The sequence below is a fragment of the Leucopleurus acutus genome (assembly GCF_964270905.1).
Source record: "Leucopleurus acutus genome assembly, chromosome: 1".
In the NCBI taxonomy this organism is placed as follows: Eukaryota; Metazoa; Chordata; class Mammalia; order Artiodactyla; family Delphinidae; genus Leucopleurus; species Leucopleurus acutus.
Window position 1 is genome coordinate 1318402 of NC_139142.1, and position 20343 is coordinate 1338744.

Genomic DNA, 20343 nt, shown 5'->3' on the forward strand with positions numbered 1-20343 from the left:
AAATAAGAAAAGTTCATTTTGCTAAAAGGAAAACCAGTACTAAAAGCACTTTATTCCAAGCTAATCAAAGTATTTCATAGGCGATCTTAGGTGATCTTTAGATTATTAAGGTATCAAAAGATAATTTTCTTAGGTGATCTTTAGATTATTAAGGTCTCAAAAGATAATTTTCTCAAGTACATTTTAAAATTCAAACAAAAGAAATAAAACAGAATGCATTAAAGGCTCAATTCATTAGCCTTTACTACCTTTCAGCCATCAAATAACTGAAAAGAGTGAGAAAAAGAATTTTTTGTATACAAAATGTCAGTTTCGGGCTTCCCCAGTGGCGCAGTGGTTGAGAGTCCACCTGCCGATGCAGGGGACACGGGTTCGTGCCCCGGTCCAGGAAGATCCCACGTGCCGTGGAGCGGTTGGGCCCCTGAGCCATGGCCGCTGAGCCTGCACGTCCGGAGCCTGTGCTCCACAATGGGAGAGGCCACAACAGTGAGAGGCCCGCGTACCGCAAAAAAAAAAAAAAAGTCAGTTTCATATTGGGAATATTACCAGGATCCCCGGAAGTGTTTTCCCACATGGAAACACAACCCAGCCAGCTCTAGAGTGACGTCTTCCTGCTTGTTTGTCCCTTGCCCAACTCAGCACCTCATCCCCAGCAGAAATTACAGAAGGAAAAACAAACCACCTTCAACATGAGCCTCAATGTGGCACCTCAAACCTTCAGATCAAGAAAAATAGCTTCAGAACTGATTTTGAAAGAAACAGCTGAAAGACATTTCGAAATGTTCAAAATACTTGAAACTAATATTTTATATGATTACTTTCCTTAGGGAGATAAATCTTGGAATCCATTTTTTTAAAAATCCCCAAACAGAGAACATTTTCAATATAATCTTCATTCCAAGAAAAAAAAAACAGCTCCATAATCAGAAACCAACAAGAACAGCACTTGACCACCATAATTTGGTCTCAAAGAAACTTGAAGACATTTACGAGGGCACCACAGACCTCAACACACTGCACACTGTCCAGCTCTTCACCCCCCAATATCCTGAGAGAGGAAAAGGGCCCCCCTTCTCTCTCACTCCCCCGCCCTCTGCACACACACACTCAGACACACACACACGCTCCTAAAAGGAGGACGGAAGCGCACACCTTGGACTCATAGGGCTCCTCGGCCAGCTCGGCATAGCCCTCCTTGACGAGGACGTCTCGCACGTTGACGGCGTCCTGCAGCGCCGAGGAGAGGTAGGCGTCCACATGTAGGACGCCGTGCACCACGGAGAAGACCTTCACGAGGAGGGCGCGGCCACTGACCAGCGAGGAGAAGCGCCGGCTGGCCCTGCCGCTCCAGTGCTCGCCGCACACCCGACACCTCGCGGATGGGCGCATCTTGCAAATCTTAAACTCCAAAGCCTACGGGACAGAAGTGCACAGCTGAGCCAGTTTATAAATGTGTGAGACACTCACCCCAAATACCACTGAAAAGTGACCCTGGTGCTGGGATCCTCACCAGTGATCTCCTACAAATCCTACTGAAAACAGTTTCAGGGTAAGTGAGGATTTCATAGGTAAAAAAAACTTGTTTTTCCTTTTCGAAAACAAAAAAAGTTTAGAATAACTTTTAGAAAGTGCATGTGGGAAAGCATTAGAAATTACTGCTGAATTAAAACTACCTTTTTTTGCTAAGTGTGAAACACTCCATATATTTTAACTTGCTCCAAAAGCAGTACTAGCAAAAGTATCTACAGCAATATATTTTTGGGAAAAAGCAGAAACCAAATTCGGAGAGCACGACAAAACGAATGCCAGCCCTCTGGGCCTTGGCCCTGTCCATAGCTGAGGGGCAACCACATGGCCTCCAGAACCCTTCTAGCTTTACGCTCTCAGACCACAGGAGCGTCTCGACCTTACCTGAAAGGGAAGTTCAAGAAACTGACAGGGAATCTCCATTAAGACGTCCAGAGCTACGTGCGCTCTGTTTCCATAGTCTACAAAGAACACCTAGAGGATGAGGAAAGTGCCTCAGTTAGTACAGGCCCAGGCAAACACTGTGTGCCACCAACCACGGCCACGCGACCATCCATCCCAGCTGTCATCACAGGATTCCTAGGAACTGGGGCTTAAACCCTCACGTCACTGAGGGAAGTAACTTTTCTACTAGACCACTTTTCTAACTGTAATTAGTTTATATTTAATTTCCACTTGAAATTAGAAAAGACTTTCTATCAACTGCTATAAGTCTGTTTCATTTCCCTTTCAGTGATTTGTTACAGAAAAACATACCTCAGCAGAATTTCCAGAAACATAAAGGATTTGTGCTCTAAAGTAGGTTTCTTTATCAAAATCAGCAAAAGGAGCCAGACAGACCAAGTCTGGATGTGGGTGAACGGGCAAGGGCACCAACTTCAGACGGCTGATTTCAGCAGTAAGCTTTTTCAGAATCTCTGAGCTTTTTTCATCAATCCTGTATCCCCAAAAGTGCCCCACTTCAACCACCTAAAAACAAGGAGGAAGAGCAGAGATGAACTCTAGAGAGGATTTCCGTCAAGAGGCACAGACTCTCAAACTGCAGCCCTGGCATTCCACCCTACTACATGTCACAAGCCAGATTCCCCGGTCCCTAAGTGTTCTACGGGGGAGGGGGTGCCCGGGTTGAGCGAGGTGAGGAACGCTGTCTGGAGGCACAAGACTTGCGGGCACACAAGCACTGTAGGCTCTGGCGGGCACGTGAGAGCAGGGCTGTTCCATCCCTGACCAGACCCCAGGGGCCCCAGGCGCCCTCTGGGTGGCGAGGGCTGGGTGCGGGGTGGTGAATGCACAGCCCCCTGGAAGAGCAGTGAGGGGACGGGAGAGTGGATGTCCTCGCCTGCTGCCGCTGCAAGACGGCCAGGGCCGCACTGCTGGAGCTCTCCGGTCTCCTGGCATCCAGGTTTCTATGGGAAGTCTCCCAGTGAAGGGTAACTACGGATTTACCAGGAAGCCCGATGCATTTTAACTGAAATTTTATTTTGAAGAAGTAAAAACTATACCCCAATGAATAATGGTGCCAATGCTAGTTTTGTGGATGTAAATTGAATTACACAAGCAAACAGCACTATGCCAATTAACATTTTTACATGTAGCTTGTCGCCAAAACTGATTTTACAATGTACTAACATTTTAAAAATTAAACTTTGACTCTAGAATGAATATTTGTGTTTACACATTTGTGTTATAGCCACATTTCAATTCAGCAAGTGAGAGTAATTCAAGCTCACCCAGATTTGCTACAGGTAACCCTTAAACAAGGCAGGTTTGCTCTGCGAGGGTCCGCTTACCCGGATACTTTTCAACAGTAAAGACTACAGGACTGCATGGTCTGTGGCTGGTCGAATCTGAGGATGCGGTGGGACCACGGATACGGAGGGCCGACAGTGAGTTACCCATGGGTTAGCCCCACACTGTTCAAGGGTCCAGTGTAGATGACTAAGGTACACAGGCTGTGGGCGAGTGTCTCTATACATCCACTATCTCATGTATACAACATGACAGCTCTAGATTAAGAAGACAGAAAAGCACTAATGATTGGACCACACCACTCTTACCTCTGTAACATCAATTGTTAAGAAGAGATCTGTAATCATCTGGGATCTGTCTAACGTGTTGAATGAGACTTGCACAGGATCAACTGTCTGCTTCTGGAAGTCCACATTCACCCTATTTAACACATTTTAAAAGGCAATAGAAGTATTACAAAGAAAACATGTTTACATATGTGAAGTTACTGCTTGAACTATTCCACTGTTTCTATAAGAAAAGAACATTTTAATAAAATACCTAAAGCCAGAGATGACGAACGAAGTCCATCTTATCTGAAATGTGAGTTTCTGATGGCTTCCTGAGCTGCCCTGGGGGAGGGTGTGTACCCCAGTAGTTACATACTACCCTTCAGGAATATATTCTAAAGGTCAAGACTGTTACGGAATATCTACTTTTTTTTTTTTCCCCCGGAATATCTACTTCTAAGGATATAAATTCTAAATCTAGGACCCGCAATGTTTCCTAACTTGTGGTTTCAGAGGTGACTGACTCTGACTTTTAGAAAACTACAAGAATCTAAGCCTATTTAATGTTGTTAGGAAACACATACATGATTTTCTAATAACTGAAGAATTATCATTCATCCCTTGAAGCAATAATATAATAGATGCTAAAATTCCAGGAGATGAATATAAATTGATAAAAGGTTTCCTTTCCTAATAATTTTATTCTTAAATGAAGAGGAAGAATTATAAGAGATCTGATCCACCTCTCTTCCCAATTTTCCAACCCACTTATTAAACAAGAGTGACTCAGGCTAAGTTACCCAGCAAGACAGGCCTACTCCACGTTATTACAGACTGAACCCACTCAACTCCCAAACTCGCAGAATCAAACCATCCCACACTGGATGAAACTCGATGGAACATACTTCCCTACCTCAACAATTCCTCAAATCCCTGTCAAATTCCTCATGGGGTTAAAAAGATTACAAACAAGAAAAGATGCGGGAGAATTCCTACATACAGCACTGTGTGAATATGACTAAAAGGCAAAGTAATCTGTCAGAAACACTGAAGGGCGATTTAATTTGGTCCAAGAGAAGCCAGCCTGCGAACTGCACAGCAGCTGCCTGGGGGCCAAGCAGACCCGTGCAGGCAGTCCGGCCCCCCCACCCTGCTCAACAGGGACGGGTGGCCTGTGCTGGCAAGCGGCGGGCTGCTCGCAACTGCACCTGCGTCTTGTCCCGCTGCTGGCTCTGCTAAAGGCAAGGGAGACTCTCCTCTGCTTAGGAAGAGAAAGGCAGTAACTGTAAGGAGGAAGAAAGGAAACTAACATTAGGGTCAATCCCTTCGATTTAAACTGAAAATGACACAAATCGTTCTACCCAATCCTCCAAACAGCCTTGTACAACAGGTATCATAGCTATTAAACAGATGAAAACACTGAGGTTCAGAGAGGTCAAGTAATGTGCCCAAGCACACACAGCTAGATGATGAAACCAGGCTACCACGCCAGTGCTTTTAGTGTGAACTTAAGCAAGGTTAACCAGTTGTTTAAAAATAATATTGAGAATGTGAAAGCAGGTGGACAGAGTTGTGCCCGCCTCCCTTCTGGAAATACCTTGTATTCCTGAGCTTGGAAACAGCCCCTCCTTGCACCTTCCCTTCAATCTCCTCTGCAGAATGAACACTGAGTTCAAGGGAAATTTTCAGCTGAGACATCTTAATGGCCATATACACTGCAGGAAGAGTTTTAAACCTCTCTGTTGGATTGCGTGAAAACTCCACAAAGGCTCTGTTCCACAAATGTAAATAAAAAAATAAGTTTATGAGGCATGTTAATTTCTCTCAAGTTTAGACAGAGATTTTCAGTAACACCTCTCTTCAAAATACCAGCAACTCTTCCTTCAATAATTAATCAAGAAGACTTATTTAAGGGAAAATTATTCACTTAAGAGAAATAAAAGTTACAATGACATACCATTAAATTAAAACCAAGTATCATCCTCATGTATTACTCAGTATAATGCAGAATAAAGATTAAGTTCAAAAGGAATTTTCGGCTAAGAAATCTTAATTCTCATCATTAGAACAAAGTGACAGATTCAGGTTTTTGTTTCCTTCTATTTTATTGTAAAATAAAAATCAGACAGAGAAAAGCACACAACTGAGTAGTTCAGTGATCTTTCTGATCTCCCTCCAAAAAACCATCCAGTTTATCACCCAGTAATGTTGAGGCATGCCCCACCTTACGACCCAACCACATCGCAGTGTCCTATTATCACATTCCTCCCTCTGGGGGAATAAGAATCAAACATGCAGTAAGGGGACTTTCCTGGTGGCTCAGTGGTTAAGAATCTGCCTGCCAATGCAGGGGACATGGGTTTGAGCCCTGGTCCGGGAAGACCCCACATGCCGCAGAGCAACTAAGCCCGTGCACCACAACTACTGAGCCTGCGCTCTAGAGCCCGTGAGCCACAACTACTGAGCCCGTGTGCCACAACTACTGAAACCCGCGCACCTAGAGCCCATGCTCCGCAACAGGAGAGGCCACGGCAATGGGAAGCCCACACACCGCAACGAAGAGTAGCCCGCGCTCGCTGCAACTAGAGAAAGTCCACGCGCAGCAACGAAGACCCAACGCAGCCCAAAAATAAATAAATTAAAAAAAAAAAAAAAAGTGCAGTAAGGGTGCCTGCCAGACACTTCCTGGTAAAAAGGAAAAAGTCTTCAAGTTTACATTTGTTTGTATACGCATGTCAAAATCTCCCGGAGCAAAACATCATACTCAGAAAAATAGACTTATGACTGCTTCAACTATTGTCATGGAAATGTGTGATTTTGGGTGACCTGGAAGGACCCTGAGCTGATGAAGAGCAGCCTGTCGCGTCCCATCCCGTCCCGTCCTCTGGCCTCTCTGCAGCCTCCTGTCTCCACCGCACTGTCCCCCTGCCCTCGGCTCCCTTTCAAGCCTCCTCCACCGACCCTGGGTGAGCTCACAAGTGAGCACGTGCAGTCTCCTCCTGTCCTCAGCTCCCTTTATTCACTTCCATTTCTGCCATCTTTCTCTAGAAGAAGCCCAAGTCTCTCCTTAGAAATAATTTTTTTCAAATACTCTAGAGCACATTTCCAAGACTCTCGTCTTCCCTGAGTATTTTCAACTCAACACGTGGCGAGAGCCAAACCCGTGACATTCCCCACGCCCCCCTCAGCCCCCAGCCCTGCCCTCCTGTCCACTCCCCCCGGCTGAAGTCCTGGCCCTCGCTGGCTCCTATCTCATCTTGGTCCTCCACGGGCCATCAACAGCTGAATCCAAGAGCTCTTCCCTCCCATCCGCTGCCTCCTTTTCATGTCAAAAGTCACCTCGGCTTGGACGACTGCCAAGTTTATGCTGGCCGGCTTCGTCTCCTCTTCATCACTCCCCAATTAAGTTCTACAAAACACAGTTCTAGTCAGAACACCCAGGGCTCTCCAAATACCCACTACTGGCGTTCATACTCGTCAGCTGGCTACAAATACCATCTGAAAGACAGCGCCTGACGCCCACTCTTCAGACTCAATCTGACACAAAACCAGCTCCCGGCAAGAGGGCTCTGGCTGCGCCTGGCACACACCCTACGTTTTCCCAAACCACAGCTCTGCTCACACTGGGCTCCTGCCCCACCTGCCAGGGCTGCCTCCCCTCCAGGCCCCTCCAACTCCTCCAGAGGAAGGCCCAGGTGAATGTCACTGCTCCTACTCCGAGCCTCCCTCAGATACGATATCTTCTTCCAACCCCCCAGGCCTCTCCCAGGACACTTCACGATGGGCAAACATCTGTGGAACTGATTTTACTCTCCACGCCGACCACTAATTTGAAAATGTCTCACAGGAGGAAACGTGCGCCCACGTACGGCCTGTGCTCCAGTGCCCTTGGTCCTGCACACAGCAGGCCCTGCTGGATCCCAAGGGGGAGGACAGTCTTGACTCAGCAACTATTTTATGTCATTCTCTGCCTTTAATATTTGATGCACAGGACTGGTATCACCAGAAGAACACTGTTACATCCCCAAGTAATTGGTATGACATTGGTATTATGACTGAACACCAGAAATCTATGAGGAATCGAATAAAATATAATTAGAATACCTATATAGATAACCCTGACAGAAAGAAGAAGAAATGAACACCAAATGCAATCCAGCAGTGAGGATTAACGAAAGAGGCTGCTGCAAGCTTAGCGAGAGCCCAGACTGCACCACCCAAATCAGCACGGAGAGCACCCACGCACGCAGAGCTGCAGGCTCAGCAAGGCAGATGGACTTTCCATATTCAAGAAAGATGGTGTAGCTACGAGGATCCAATTTTTAAGTAAGTAATTTTGTATATGTGATTAAGAATTTGACTGCTAATTTATATAAGAATATTTAAGAAAACTTGAGACACTGTAAGTTTAATTAAATCTGTACCAGTTGTTAGAAGCACCTAGAAAGACTTTACTTATTAGGGTTACATACTTGCCACGTGAGGCATTTACATGCGCACAAAGAAAATCAATACGTTAATCACAGGAATGGAACTTAAAATGTGCGAGGCAATTAATCCAAAATTTAAGCAGAATGAATATGCTCAACTTGAGTTATTGGACATTAATCAAAGAAAAACTAAAAGTATTTCTTATTTACTAGATTTACAAAACTCTGTAAATTAATAAAATGTGTAGGACACGAGAAAATTTTTTCTAATTTTTTTTTTCTTTTTTTTTTTTTGCAGTATGCAGGCCTCTCACTGTTGTGGCCTCTCCCGTTGTGGAGCACAGGCTCCAGACGCACAGGCTCAGTGGCCGTGGCTCACGGGCCCAGCCACTCCGCGGCATGGGGGATCCTCCCGGACCGGGGCACGAACCCGCGTCCCCTGCATTGGCAGGCAGATTCTCAACCACTGCACCACCAGGGAAGCCCCCAATTTTAAAAATTAAAAATCAATTTAAAAACCCTAATAGTCTTTTCTGTGCATAAGCATTCTCTCTTGGAAATGAAAACTCAAAGTGATACTCCAAAACACACCACTTACTCCTTATCTGCAATTAAAATAGGCCAAATGTAACTGAGTTTTGCAATATTTGTCTTCCAAAAATATTCAGAACATCTAAGTTCTAAATAACTATAAGCGGATAAACTCTCCTGCAGGCATCTCTGGCAGCTGGCAACTTACTGTGAAATCTCAGATGGACACACCCGAGTGCAGGGCACTTCCAGAGCGCCAACCCTGAACCTCATCACGCCAGCCCTGAACCTCATCACGCTACTGAACCTTCTCGGCACCAGACGTCCTTTAGGAGGAACCTGGTTGAAAGAGAAGATAAACTGCTCCTGACAACAAGATAAACCACAGCTGTGCTTTAAGAGCTGTGTCCTCAGCAGCCCGTCTGACGACCCATTCCACACGCTCCCAAGTTGAAAGAATCAGCCCCTGTAAACATAAAATCTCGTGGTTCTTTCGTAATTGCGGTGGATTACAAAAATACACTACTTACTTTGCACCATCAAACACGATGGATCTGACTTGGCCGCACTGTCTAAAGAGAGACTGCAGTTGTTTATAGTAGAGAAATCCATAGGGAGGAACGTGCTTCAGCTGTAAAACACCACACTGCATTAACAGGAGCAAACACAGAGCTCACAGTCATAATGTTCACAAAAACAGAGCACGCTGTCTTTAAGCACAAGACGTAGACCCGACAGCAGGGTATTTAAGGACTAATGACTTCTAAATTATAATAAGTTTTAATAATACATGTTAAACAAAGGCTAATTCTTCCCCTGTTAAAAGAGTCCAGAAGTCTGATACAGAAAAGTTAAGACTTATTTTTCATTTTTACCTTAAAATAACCAAGCTGACTAAATACATCTTTTTAAAACATAGTATTTCTATATAGGCAACAGCAGGAACTTAAATGTTAAAGGGAAATGCACCACTTGGTGGAGGAGGGGGTGCGTCCTCGCCCCGCAGGCTGCACTAACAGGAAAGGAGCTGCAGCAACCCCTCCCTGTCCGAGTGCTTTCTCCCTCCCATCAGGGCAATCTGTGTTCCGAGCTCCGGCGCGAAACTGGGAGTCCCCTGCCCCGTGACCTGCTTATCTCAGAGCCCAGCACAGCTCCGTGAGAGGCAGTGGGCGGCTGAAAAGCAAGGGCTGGGGACTCAGGTCTAAGCTCAAGTCCTGGCTTGTCAGGGTTCTGCAGGCAGCAAGTTATGGAGCCACCCTAGGACCCAACAGCCACATCACTAATTAAGGGGGACAATAAGTCCTCGACTCAGAAAGCCAATGTGAAGCTCAGAAAAGAATGAGTAAAAAGCACTCGACAAAGGCCCTCTCAGATGATAAGCGCTACGTAAACACTAGCCACACTTAGTTTTTATAACGCACACAGCAGGTAACCTTTTGGCCCCCAGAGTGCAAGGTGAACACGCTGCCTGGCTGGCAAGGTGAACAGGCTGAAGGAGGCAAGCACAGCCCACGTCTGAGGAAATGTGCTGTGGGGTCCCTCCCCTGGTGCACAGGTCAGGAGGGAGCACCACCAAGGCGTGAGAGGAAGCCAACCAGAAGGGCTTGGTCCACCATGATGGTCAGTACGAGCAGAGGCCCAGCCACACCTCCTCGAGAGCAAAAAGGATCTAATGACGGCCCCTTCAGGTAAAACCCGCCCCAGGTACAAACTGCATCTCAGCTGCCTCTCGTCCCCAGTGTGAGCACCAGCTCCTCTCCAGTGCTCTGCAGAGACCCTCTCCCTTGTGAACTCTTACTTCTTCAGTAACAGTGCGATGGAAACAACAAGAGGAGTAAGAGCTGGCAATGCTGGCATGCTTACTTTAGGCCAGGAACTCTGCCACGTGCTCTATACCCCCTTTTTATTAGATATAGGCCGGTAATGGAACCCAGGGTCCGCTAAAAGCCCGACTGCCAAGTGCTTTATTCCAGTTGCCTACCCTGAAGTGATCCTGTACTCAGGTTTAAACAAAGGGTCCACAAACGTTGATCTGATAGTCAGTGCCTGGGACTGACCATCAGATCTGCCCAAAGCTCATGTTAAACACTGATTTCCAGGCCACACTTTCTAGTTCAGATTCTGTGCCATGGGGCCTCAAATCTGAATTTCAAAATACACACTCTCTAGGCGATTCTATTAAGCATGAATGGGGATCAGAGTTTAAATCACAGTACAAAGGTGCCAACCATATAACTCTTTACTTTGTGTAAAATGAAGTTGTCAATTAACTAAATGTTCTTAAATTTATGGAGAAGTATCTTAAATCCTTCAAAATGGGACACAAGCAGTCAAGGTTAGCCATGAATACCTAACTCTGCAAGGCTTCCTTTTTTTTTTTTAGGCTTTCTTTTTTAAGGCTAGGTCTGCAAAACAGGAAGCGAGACTGAGAAACTAGTGGATGCATGTGAAAGGGTCAGACAAGCCATGAAATTCACTTTAGGGGAAAAAAATCCACTTAGTACTTATAAAAATATAGAGGCAAGTGGGGAAATAAAATGTTCCGTGTTTGCCACATTGGAATGAAGCTCATCTGAAAACTGAGCACCCGGCCTCCACCCCAGAGAAGGCTGCCTATCTCTCCACCTACCACAATGGTTGTCTTTGGGTCTTTGCCCGCCAGCTCCCTCACTGCCATCTCTTCGTCGGGGTGCCCAAAAGTAAAGTAATTTGGATAAAAAGCACCTGCCAATACAACCTGCAAGAGAAACTTATTTTCATGAAGTAACAGCATTATTTTATCACTTTATCTCACCAATATACTAATCTCATCCCAGAATATCATCTACAATATAAAAGATGAGCTTAATGTTAAAAAAAAAAAAAAAACAGAAAAAACCACTGGATCTTTAAACCAATCAAGCAGAAAGTCACAATTCTGGTTACTTCCCCATAACCGAAACACTTTCTGCATGGTCTTTCCTCCAAGGAGCCTGAGTACTTTTCAGAATGAGGTTTAGAAAACAGTGGTGAGTTGAACAAGGATACAAATGATTGTACACACAGAGCCCCGGGGGTTAGCCAACTTTTTCTACATTTTCCCTGATATACTTACTTCTATGGGTCAGGCCCTTTCCCAAATGTTTAGATAAAATTACAATTAAGACACTTAGATTTAGAGCAGCAGGCTTGCATCGAATATTCACTTCTAAAAGCATGCTGCGAGGAGTCCCTTCTTCAATAAAAATATACTATATGAAACATACACCCATGGAAGAGTCTCTCCTAAACTTCAAGTAATTTTACATCCAGAGAAACACTCCATTTCCCAGCATCCCCTAGTTTACAGGATCCACCTAGAACCCAATTCTGTATGCGTCAGCCAACACACTGACACATACAAGAGGTACTCCTCCTCTGAGCCCCTACATCAGAAGCACTGGCCACCTTTCTAGGACACACTTCCCTCTACACAATGCCTAGATGGTTCCATCCAACAAGCTAATTTGATCATGGCCTCCAAAGTTAAAATAATTTTTCAGTGCAAGGGAAGAACCACATAATAATGTTAAGAGCATTTATACTTTCTTAAAAGCCAAAACAAAAGGATCTCTCCAGAAGCAGTAATAACATTTAGCAGTCTTTAGAAACACTACTCCAGAGATTAGAAATGGGTCTGGATCATCAACTCAGTGACATGGAAAACCTAAACTAGGGATAAGACCAGAGTTTTTCTTGGTGCCCAAACACAGTATTAACACTATGGACCTAAAATCTCCTGTGAGGCATGATTTGTATCAGAAAGGGGAACTAGGGCTTCCCTGCTGGTGCAGTGGTGGAGAATCCACCTGCCAATGCAGGGGACACCGGTTCGAGCCCTGGTCTGGGAAGATCACACATGCCGTGGAGCACAACTAAGCCCGTGCGCCACAACTACTGAGGCTGCACTCTAGAGCCCGCAAGCCACAAATACTGAGCCCATGAGCCACAACTACTGAAGCCCGTGCACCTAGAGCCCGTGCTCGGCAACAAGAGGAGCCACTGCAATGAGAAGCCCGCGCACCGCGACGAAGTGTAGCCCCCGCTCACCACAACTAGAGAAAGCCAGCGTGCAGCAACGAAGACCCAACGCAGCCAAAAATTAATTAATTAAATAAATAAAATTTTTAAAAAGCCGTCAGATTTCTAATTAATAACTGTAAGCTTTCCAAATCATTAAAAAAAAAAAGGAGGAGGAAATAAGCACTGTCAAAACCACAAGACCTAATAAGCAGAAAGAACCAGGAAGAGACATCCAGGAAACTCCAGAGTACCTGCAGGATGAATCGCTGCTTGTATGTATACTCTTGGTCCATGACAGGCCGCCGGGAATCAACATACATGTTGAACTGTGAGATTCTAGTCTTTAATTCTTCATATAATTCAGCCACCTGAGAAAAACACATTGGGAGATGATGTCTCCAAGTGATTGTATTATTCAGAATAGCGAATGCACTAGAAAAGTAGTACATAATGGGGAAAGCATGAGTATGTCTATGGGATGAAACACTGCAGCTATTAAGAACCATATTATTAGGACTTCCCTGGTGGCACAGTGGTTAAGAATCCACCTGCCAGTGCAGGGTACATGGGTTCGAGCCCTGGTCTGGGAAGATCCCACATGCTGTGGAGCAACTAAGCCCATGTGCCACAACTACTGAGCCTGCAAGCAGCAACTACTAAGCCCACGCACCACATCTACTGAAGCCCGCATGCTCTAGAGCCTGTGCTCCACAGCAAGAGAAGCCACCGCAATGAGAAGCCCGCGCACTGCAACAAAGACCCAATGCAGCCAAAAAATAAATGAAAAAATCTAAAATCTCATTTAAAGAACCATCTTATTAAAGATTAATTAATAAAGAATGGAAAGGATGCTCAATACAATATTAACAAAAAATACCAGGATACAAAGCTGTATATGCTTCACGATCCCAGTTTATAAGCACACACAGGAAACCACTGCAAATGCACAAACACAGTCATCTACAGGTGTCAGAGGAGCAGGAGACTATGATCACGGCCTTTGCTTTAAGTCCTTTAAACACTTCCGAAACCTCTGCCATAAACGTGTACTTCTTTTGTGATTAAACACAAGCTAAGAGGGGACTTCCCTGGTGGTGCAGTGATTAAGAAGCTCCCTGCCATCGCAGGAGACGCAGGTTCGAGCCCTGGTCTGGGAAGATTCCACATGCCACGGAGCAACTAAGCCCGTGCGCCACATCTACTGAGCCTGCGCTCTAGAGCCCGTGTGCCACAACTACTGAGCCCGCGCACCTAGAGCCCAAGCTCTGCAACGAGAGAAGCCACCTCAAAGAAGAGTAGCTCCCACTCACCGCAACTAGAGAAAGCCTGCGTGCAGCAACAAAGACCCAATGCAGACAAAAATAAATAAATAAAAAATAATTTTATTAAAAAAAATCTTCTGTAAGGCTGTAGTATTGATACATACAACTTCTCTAATTAAAAATCAACTAAAAATTATGCAAGTCACTTTCTCTGATCAAAATGCAATAAAAAAAAATTAACAAAAAACAAGATACCTGAAAATATTTCTTTCTACCTGTAAACTCAAATATTCTTCTAAAAACTCTGAATCAAGGAGGAAACCAACACTAAAATAAGTTACAGACAGGAAAAACAATGAGATCCCTACATGTCACAAATCAATGAGATGTGCCCCAAACTGTGCTCATAAGAAAATTCACAGCTTTAAATACCTTTAATTAGAAAGACTGAAAGTATTAAGAAATTAAATTCTCATCTCAGTAAGACTAAAAACATAAACCAAGAGACACAGAAAAACTAAATTAATGGAAAAAATTAAAAATCAATCCTTTGAAATCCTCCACCTTTCCCCTTCCCTCAAAACACCTGCACAGTAAAACTGATAAATCAAACCAAGAGTAAGTTCTCTGAAAATAAAAATAAAACAGATTCAAAAACAAACAAACAAAAACAAACAAACAAAAAAGACAGATTGTCTTGCAAACTGTGCAGTAAAGGATTAAGTCAGCAGGCCCAGTTGTCCACACCCTGGACATTCCAAAGAAAGGTTTGGCTCCTGGCAGGTCACCTCCAGGCCCTTGGAATATCCTGCCTTGTAAGAGTGACTTTGTTTACCTGAGGCCTTGGACACAACAAACAGTTCATGGTAGCAATGTGACTTCTGTATGGTGGGGACATACAGTATCAGTAACCTCTGGAGGGGCTAAAAACTAAGGAAGTTAAGGTCAGCCATGTGGGCACCCCACACTTATGTAACCAACCCTCAATAAAACCTTGGACACCAAGGCTCGGGACGGCCTCCCTGGCTTGCAGTACTTCACGTGGGTTGTCACACATCGTGCTGCCCAGAAGACTCCACCGGGAGAGGACGGCTGCAAGCTGGCACCTGGTCTCTGTCTCTCCTGGCTCCTCCCCACCTGCCTCTTACCTTTGCTGACCTTAATCTGTGTCCTTCAGCTGTAGTCAACTGTAACCGTGAATGGAACACATAAATTCTACCAAAGCTGGAAACGAGGATGTACTTCTTGGAATACTCTCTGCTACCCTGGGTACTGCTGGTACTTGATAAACATTTGATAAGTCATCTTTACTTGCATTCAAAGAATTTATAACTTACCTCTCTAATTCTCTTGATCTGAATGTAATTTAACCGTCCCCAGTCAAGTTCATCCTTTAAATACATAAAAGGATAATATTCAATATTAACATAACAAATTAGAGCTAATTTGGCTACTGTAATCCATATATCTCAGCTAAAAGTATACACGAAAAAGAATATACACCAACAAGAAAAATAACATGGCTGACTCTGTGAAAGGTGACTTTCTCGAGTAACTCACGTAGTTATTTTAAGGATACATGTAGGCATGGCAAATTTAAACACACAGACCTATCAACAATCTTTTGAACCTAGTCAGTTTAGAAGAAGAACAACACGCAACCACGCCCACCCCAAAAAATGAAGGCTAACAGGTTGGTTTTTTCAAGCCCATTATCTAAAACTTTGCTGAAAACAGCAGAACGAAAAGCTTCGGGTTTCTTAGTTTTGAGCCAACACGCCGAGGCACATCCCACAGGTATTTAGTACTGGCAGCTAAGAGGCTCCTGACACAGGAAGGGTCACTACTACCCAGGGGTGGGCGACAGGCAGCACGGCTGCCTCTGGGAAGTGACTACAGCTGAAGGTGAGCCCAGGAGCTGCCCTGGACTGCGGGCCCTAAGAACCGTCCACAGTGACCTCCGCTCAGGCTGAACACTGCCGGTTCACACACAGCGCTGAGGCTGAGCTAGAGAAGGCTCGGGAAGCTTCCACGACACGGGCAGCCATCCACAAAGAAACAGCTCACCGACCTTCGGATGCCGCAGCTCTCCGCTTTGTCTGCAAGTCTGCCAAGCCTAAAAACAAATGATCCAGAGTTTCAAAATAAAAAAATTCGGTTAGCGAATAAAGTCAGTCCAATTTCAACACATTCTGACCACAGAAAATTTACAAATTTAATTTTTCCAATCTACTTCTAGAATTGGACTCCCACCCTCATCTACTTCTCCCAACACAATTTTTTTTTTTTTGTCTGTGCCACAAGGCTTACAGGATCTCAGCTCCCTGACCAGGGATGGCACCTGCGCCCCCTGCAGTGGAAGCATGCAGTCCTAACCACTGGACCGCCAGGGAAGCCCCCATCTCCCAACACACTTTGCTTACTAAAGGACATCAGCAACCCTCACAGTGCTTCTGGTAGAGACGGCATGTGCTGACAAGCGGTGGCAGCCGCCTTCACAGCTCACGCTGGGAAAACTTACCCTGAACGCTTCAACAAGCGCAGCACAGTCACTCTTACTGTTGCCACAGAAATCCACTTTGTTCCTATAAACAGACAACGAACAGTGTCACTTGACACCACTAAAACACAGTGACTTTTAAAAATATGAATGTTGGGGCTCCCCTGGTGGCGCAGTGGTTGAGAGTCCGCCTGCCGATGCAGGGGACACGGGTTCGTGCCCTGGTCCAGGAAGATCCCACATGCCGCAGAACAGCTGGGCCCGTGAGCCATGGCTGCTAGGCCTGCGCGTCCGGAGCCTGTGCTCCGCAATGGGAGAGGCCACAACAGTGAGAGGCCCGTGTACCGCAAATAAAAACCACAACAACAACAACAACAAAAAACAAATATGAATGTTAAATACCTATATCCATCAAGATGCTGCCTAAAAGGCATCGCAAAAAAATTCTTCAAAGAAAGAGATGCCGCTAACAAGAGAAAAAACAAAGAGAAGATAAGACTGTTGGAGTAGCCTTACGTTACTCCCCATTCCCGCTTCTCGGCTCCCACACTCACCTATAATAAGACACTCGTCTAGACATCCAAACACATGTCCGAGGACTATGAGTTTACCAAGTTGCTGATTAACAGGAAGTTGGGCTAAAACTCTTCCTAAGAAGGTCAATTCACCATCATGGGGGTTTTCATCTCCTCTCTGCCCACTCACCGCAAGTGCTCCAACCTTTATAAAATGAATTAGTGCAATTAGCAAGCACTGATTTATTCACACTCTTTTCTTCCTTAAGGCAGGGAGTTTAAAACAGGAAATGACCAAATTTTGGTGAATAAGGTTCTAAAAGATACCTAGGTCAACTTATGAAAGATTGACACTAAAGTTTTTTAATACGTGTTTTGATACTCAGAACACATTTTATTACTTTTTAATGCTGGGAGGTGACGCTCAAGCTACCCCCACAAAAGTCTACTTAAGTCCCAGATTTAACGAACATGGCATGCACAGCACTAAACCAAACCTCCAACCACCACGTCGCGTGGTCACTCACAGCCAAAACGTACAGACTGTGCACAGAAAACGACGTCCTCAACTTGACTAAGTGTATTTTACGGACGCCCAAGCAGGTACCCAAGGTATCAGAGGCAGCCCCAGCTTTGAGGGTCCGAGGCAGAACGTCCACAGCCCCAACAGGCCGGGGCACTGGGCACTGCACACAGCGAGAGCAGAGCGTGGGTCAGAGGAGAGTCAGAGAATGCACAGGAGCAGAGCAGGGCTTCCAGCAACAGGAAGAGGAGAGGCTAGCATGAGGGTGAAGAGCAGAACTAGAGGGGAAGTGGGGAGAAGGCTCACAGAGCCAGGGCAGGAGAGCAGAGCTCTACGGCTGCCATCTCCTATCCAGCGCTTCTCAGCCCCGCCAACAAACAGCAATCCCCCACGGTGGGTGGGGTGAGAGAGTAGGAGCTTCACCTTCAGACAACTAACAAAGCTGGTCTGAACAACATATATAAAATCTGGAATCAAAAATTAGTCATGACATGCTTTTCCAAGCAAATGCTCATTATTTACAACTGTCAAAATACCTTAAAGATATCCACAGTATGAAACTTCTAAAATTCACCCCAAAAATCTTAGCTTTTCCTAACACGAACAAGTATCAGATGGTCCCACCTGCTTTAGCAGAAGGATGGTGCGTTCAATGTCACTCAGGCTAGGTGGAGAAAGGGCTGTTGCCAGCAGAGCCCTCGGTTCACCCATATCAAGTAATTTCACTTTCAATATTGTGCTTCCTAATGGACAACGCTGAAAAGAACAAAACTTAAATTCAGAAACAGTAAAAATAAGTAAATCAATTAACCTATTCACATGATTAGTACTTTAGAGAGAGAAGGAGAGAAAAAGAAGAAAGGAAAACAGAGAAAGAGGGGTGGGAGAAGGAGAGAGAGAAATGGGAGATGAAGAAATGGGGGAAGAGAAGGAGAGAGAGAGATAAAGAAGGGAAGATGGAAAAGGGAAAGGGTGAGAAAGAAAGGAGAGGAAGCGGGGAGAGAGGGAGAGAAAGGAGAGAGAGGCAGGAGAGGAAAGACAGAAGCCAGTTCCACAGCATGAACTATAAAAGCACACAGCAGGGCTTCCCTGGTGGCACAGTGGTTGAGAGTCCGCCTGCCGATGCAGGGGACACGGGTTCGTGCCCCGGTCCAGGAAGATCCCACATGCAGCGGAGCGGCTGGGCCCGTAAGCCATGGCCGCTGAGCCTGTGCGTCTGGAGCCTGTGCTCCGCAACGGGAGAGGCCACAGCAGTGAGAGGCCCGCGTACCGCAAAATAAATAATAAATAAACAAACACACAGCAGCAGCGTCTGTGGACAGTCCTTCTACAGGGCCAGAAACGTGACATGGGTGTGAAGTCCCTCACTGGTGCTTAGTGACTAGAAGCCAGTTCTGTGATTAAAGACGAGTTTGATCAGAAGTGATTTTTCTGGGATCAAAATCATACGACACTCACTTATATTAAACTATTCAGCAAAACTGTCTACAAAAAACAAACTATGTCATAAAGATGACCAAAGTTTATTACCAACATCTCAGGAATGACATGGTCGGGGATGGAGCTGTCCCAGAAATCCTTGTATATGAGTCTGTAACAGTATCCTTTAGACACTCGTCCAGCACGGCCTGCAGAGGAGAAACAGTCAAACTCTGACGTTCATTACTTTAACACTAGCATAAAGATATACTTAAGAATAACCATTAAATATTAAGAAAAACTTCCGTTATCTTCTACCAAACCAGGTCAGTTTGGTAAAAACTTCAGAATAAGTGTTAGAAGTGATCTTCTATATACAGATTAAGTGCTGACTCCCACTCAGTGATATATAGTGGAAAATCCAATGCATATTTCTAAAGAGAACCACCTTGGCCCCAAAATACAATGGCAATCTAAACATTTTAAATACCACACATCTCCTGCAAATGCATAGTTCATACTGGTAAAAATACAGAGGTCACCAAACAAAAGTAATCAAGCTGGCGAGAGAAGCCCCAGTGAAACGGCTGGTTGTTACCCATCCCAACACCTCTGCAAAGGCGTCCTTCAAGACAATGGCTTCATATGAAATGACTGATCACACGCAAACAGCTCAAAACCAGGCCTGGACCACAGAGACCATCCTATAAACGACTGTTCTCTTGTGATGGTATTGCTTGTGCAATGGAAACTCCTTTATCCCCAAACACAATAAAATCTGAGAGACAGGAGACAGGTGGGGAGGGGGGATCCTTCACAAATACTCAGCTTTTAAAAAACAGGGCAGCCCAGGGAGGAGCTTTCCTTCCCTACCTGTGGAGCCTGGACCCCCGTCCCCTTCTGCCCCCACCCACCTGTCCTGCCACAGGAGACTGAGTGTAGAGTCCAGACTGCTGCCTCCTCCACCATCTACCCACCGTATCTTCAAATGACAGGACTGTCTAAATGGAAAATCCCAAGGTAATGACAAAACCAAAATCAACTCCTAGAACTAATCGGTGAAAATCAGCAAGTCACAGGGCACAATACCAACACACAAAAATCAATCACATTTCTATACACTAGAAATGAACCTGTGAAAACCGGAATTAAAAACGCCATCACAATCATTATAATCCCTCCAAATTAAACTGAATACTTAGGTGTAAATCTAGCAAAACATATACAGGGATCTGTATGCTGAAAATAACAAAATGCTGATTAAACAAATCAAAGACGACCTAAATAAAGGGAGACACACTATGTTCAGGGATACGCAGCTTCATCAGAGCAAATATATCAATTCTCCACAAACTGATGTACAGGTTAACACAATTCCTAGCAAAATCACAGGAGGCTAAAAAAAAAAAAAAAAAAATCACAGGAGGCTTTTTTGTGTGTGACTATAGACAAGATTATTCTAAAGTCTACATGGAAAGGCAAAGTAGAATAGCTAAAACAATTCTGAAAATGAAGAATAAAGTGGGAGGAATCCATCTGTTTCGTGATAAGTCTTACTATACAGTGATCAAGACAAT

At 44.9% G+C, this 20343-nt stretch overlaps 1 protein-coding gene across 2 annotated transcripts in view; it reads right to left on the reverse strand.

The window, feature by feature from the left end:
* Nucleotides 1-20343, reverse strand: part of TDRD9 (tudor domain containing 9) — a gene marked incomplete at both ends in the record, with an annotated part of 105368 nt that overhangs the window by 20326 nt on the left and 64699 nt on the right. For both annotated transcript variants that reach the window (XM_082848159.1, XM_082848158.1), the window contains 15 exons: nucleotides 1153-1413; nucleotides 1912-2001; nucleotides 2284-2496; nucleotides 3585-3696; nucleotides 5143-5316; nucleotides 9037-9137; nucleotides 11136-11243; nucleotides 12799-12915; nucleotides 15147-15200; nucleotides 15881-15925; nucleotides 16331-16394; nucleotides 16712-16775; nucleotides 16864-17029; nucleotides 17972-18103; nucleotides 18878-18975. In XM_082848159.1, coding sequence (XP_082704285.1) covers nucleotides 1153-1413; nucleotides 1912-2001; nucleotides 2284-2496; nucleotides 3585-3696; nucleotides 5143-5316; nucleotides 9037-9137; nucleotides 11136-11243; nucleotides 12799-12915; nucleotides 15147-15200; nucleotides 15881-15925; nucleotides 16331-16394; nucleotides 16712-16775; nucleotides 16864-17029; nucleotides 17972-18103; nucleotides 18878-18975 — 1799 coding nt within the window. The remainder of the gene's footprint in view (nucleotides 1-1152; nucleotides 1414-1911; nucleotides 2002-2283; nucleotides 2497-3584; nucleotides 3697-5142; nucleotides 5317-9036; nucleotides 9138-11135; nucleotides 11244-12798; nucleotides 12916-15146; nucleotides 15201-15880; nucleotides 15926-16330; nucleotides 16395-16711; nucleotides 16776-16863; nucleotides 17030-17971; nucleotides 18104-18877; nucleotides 18976-20343) is intronic.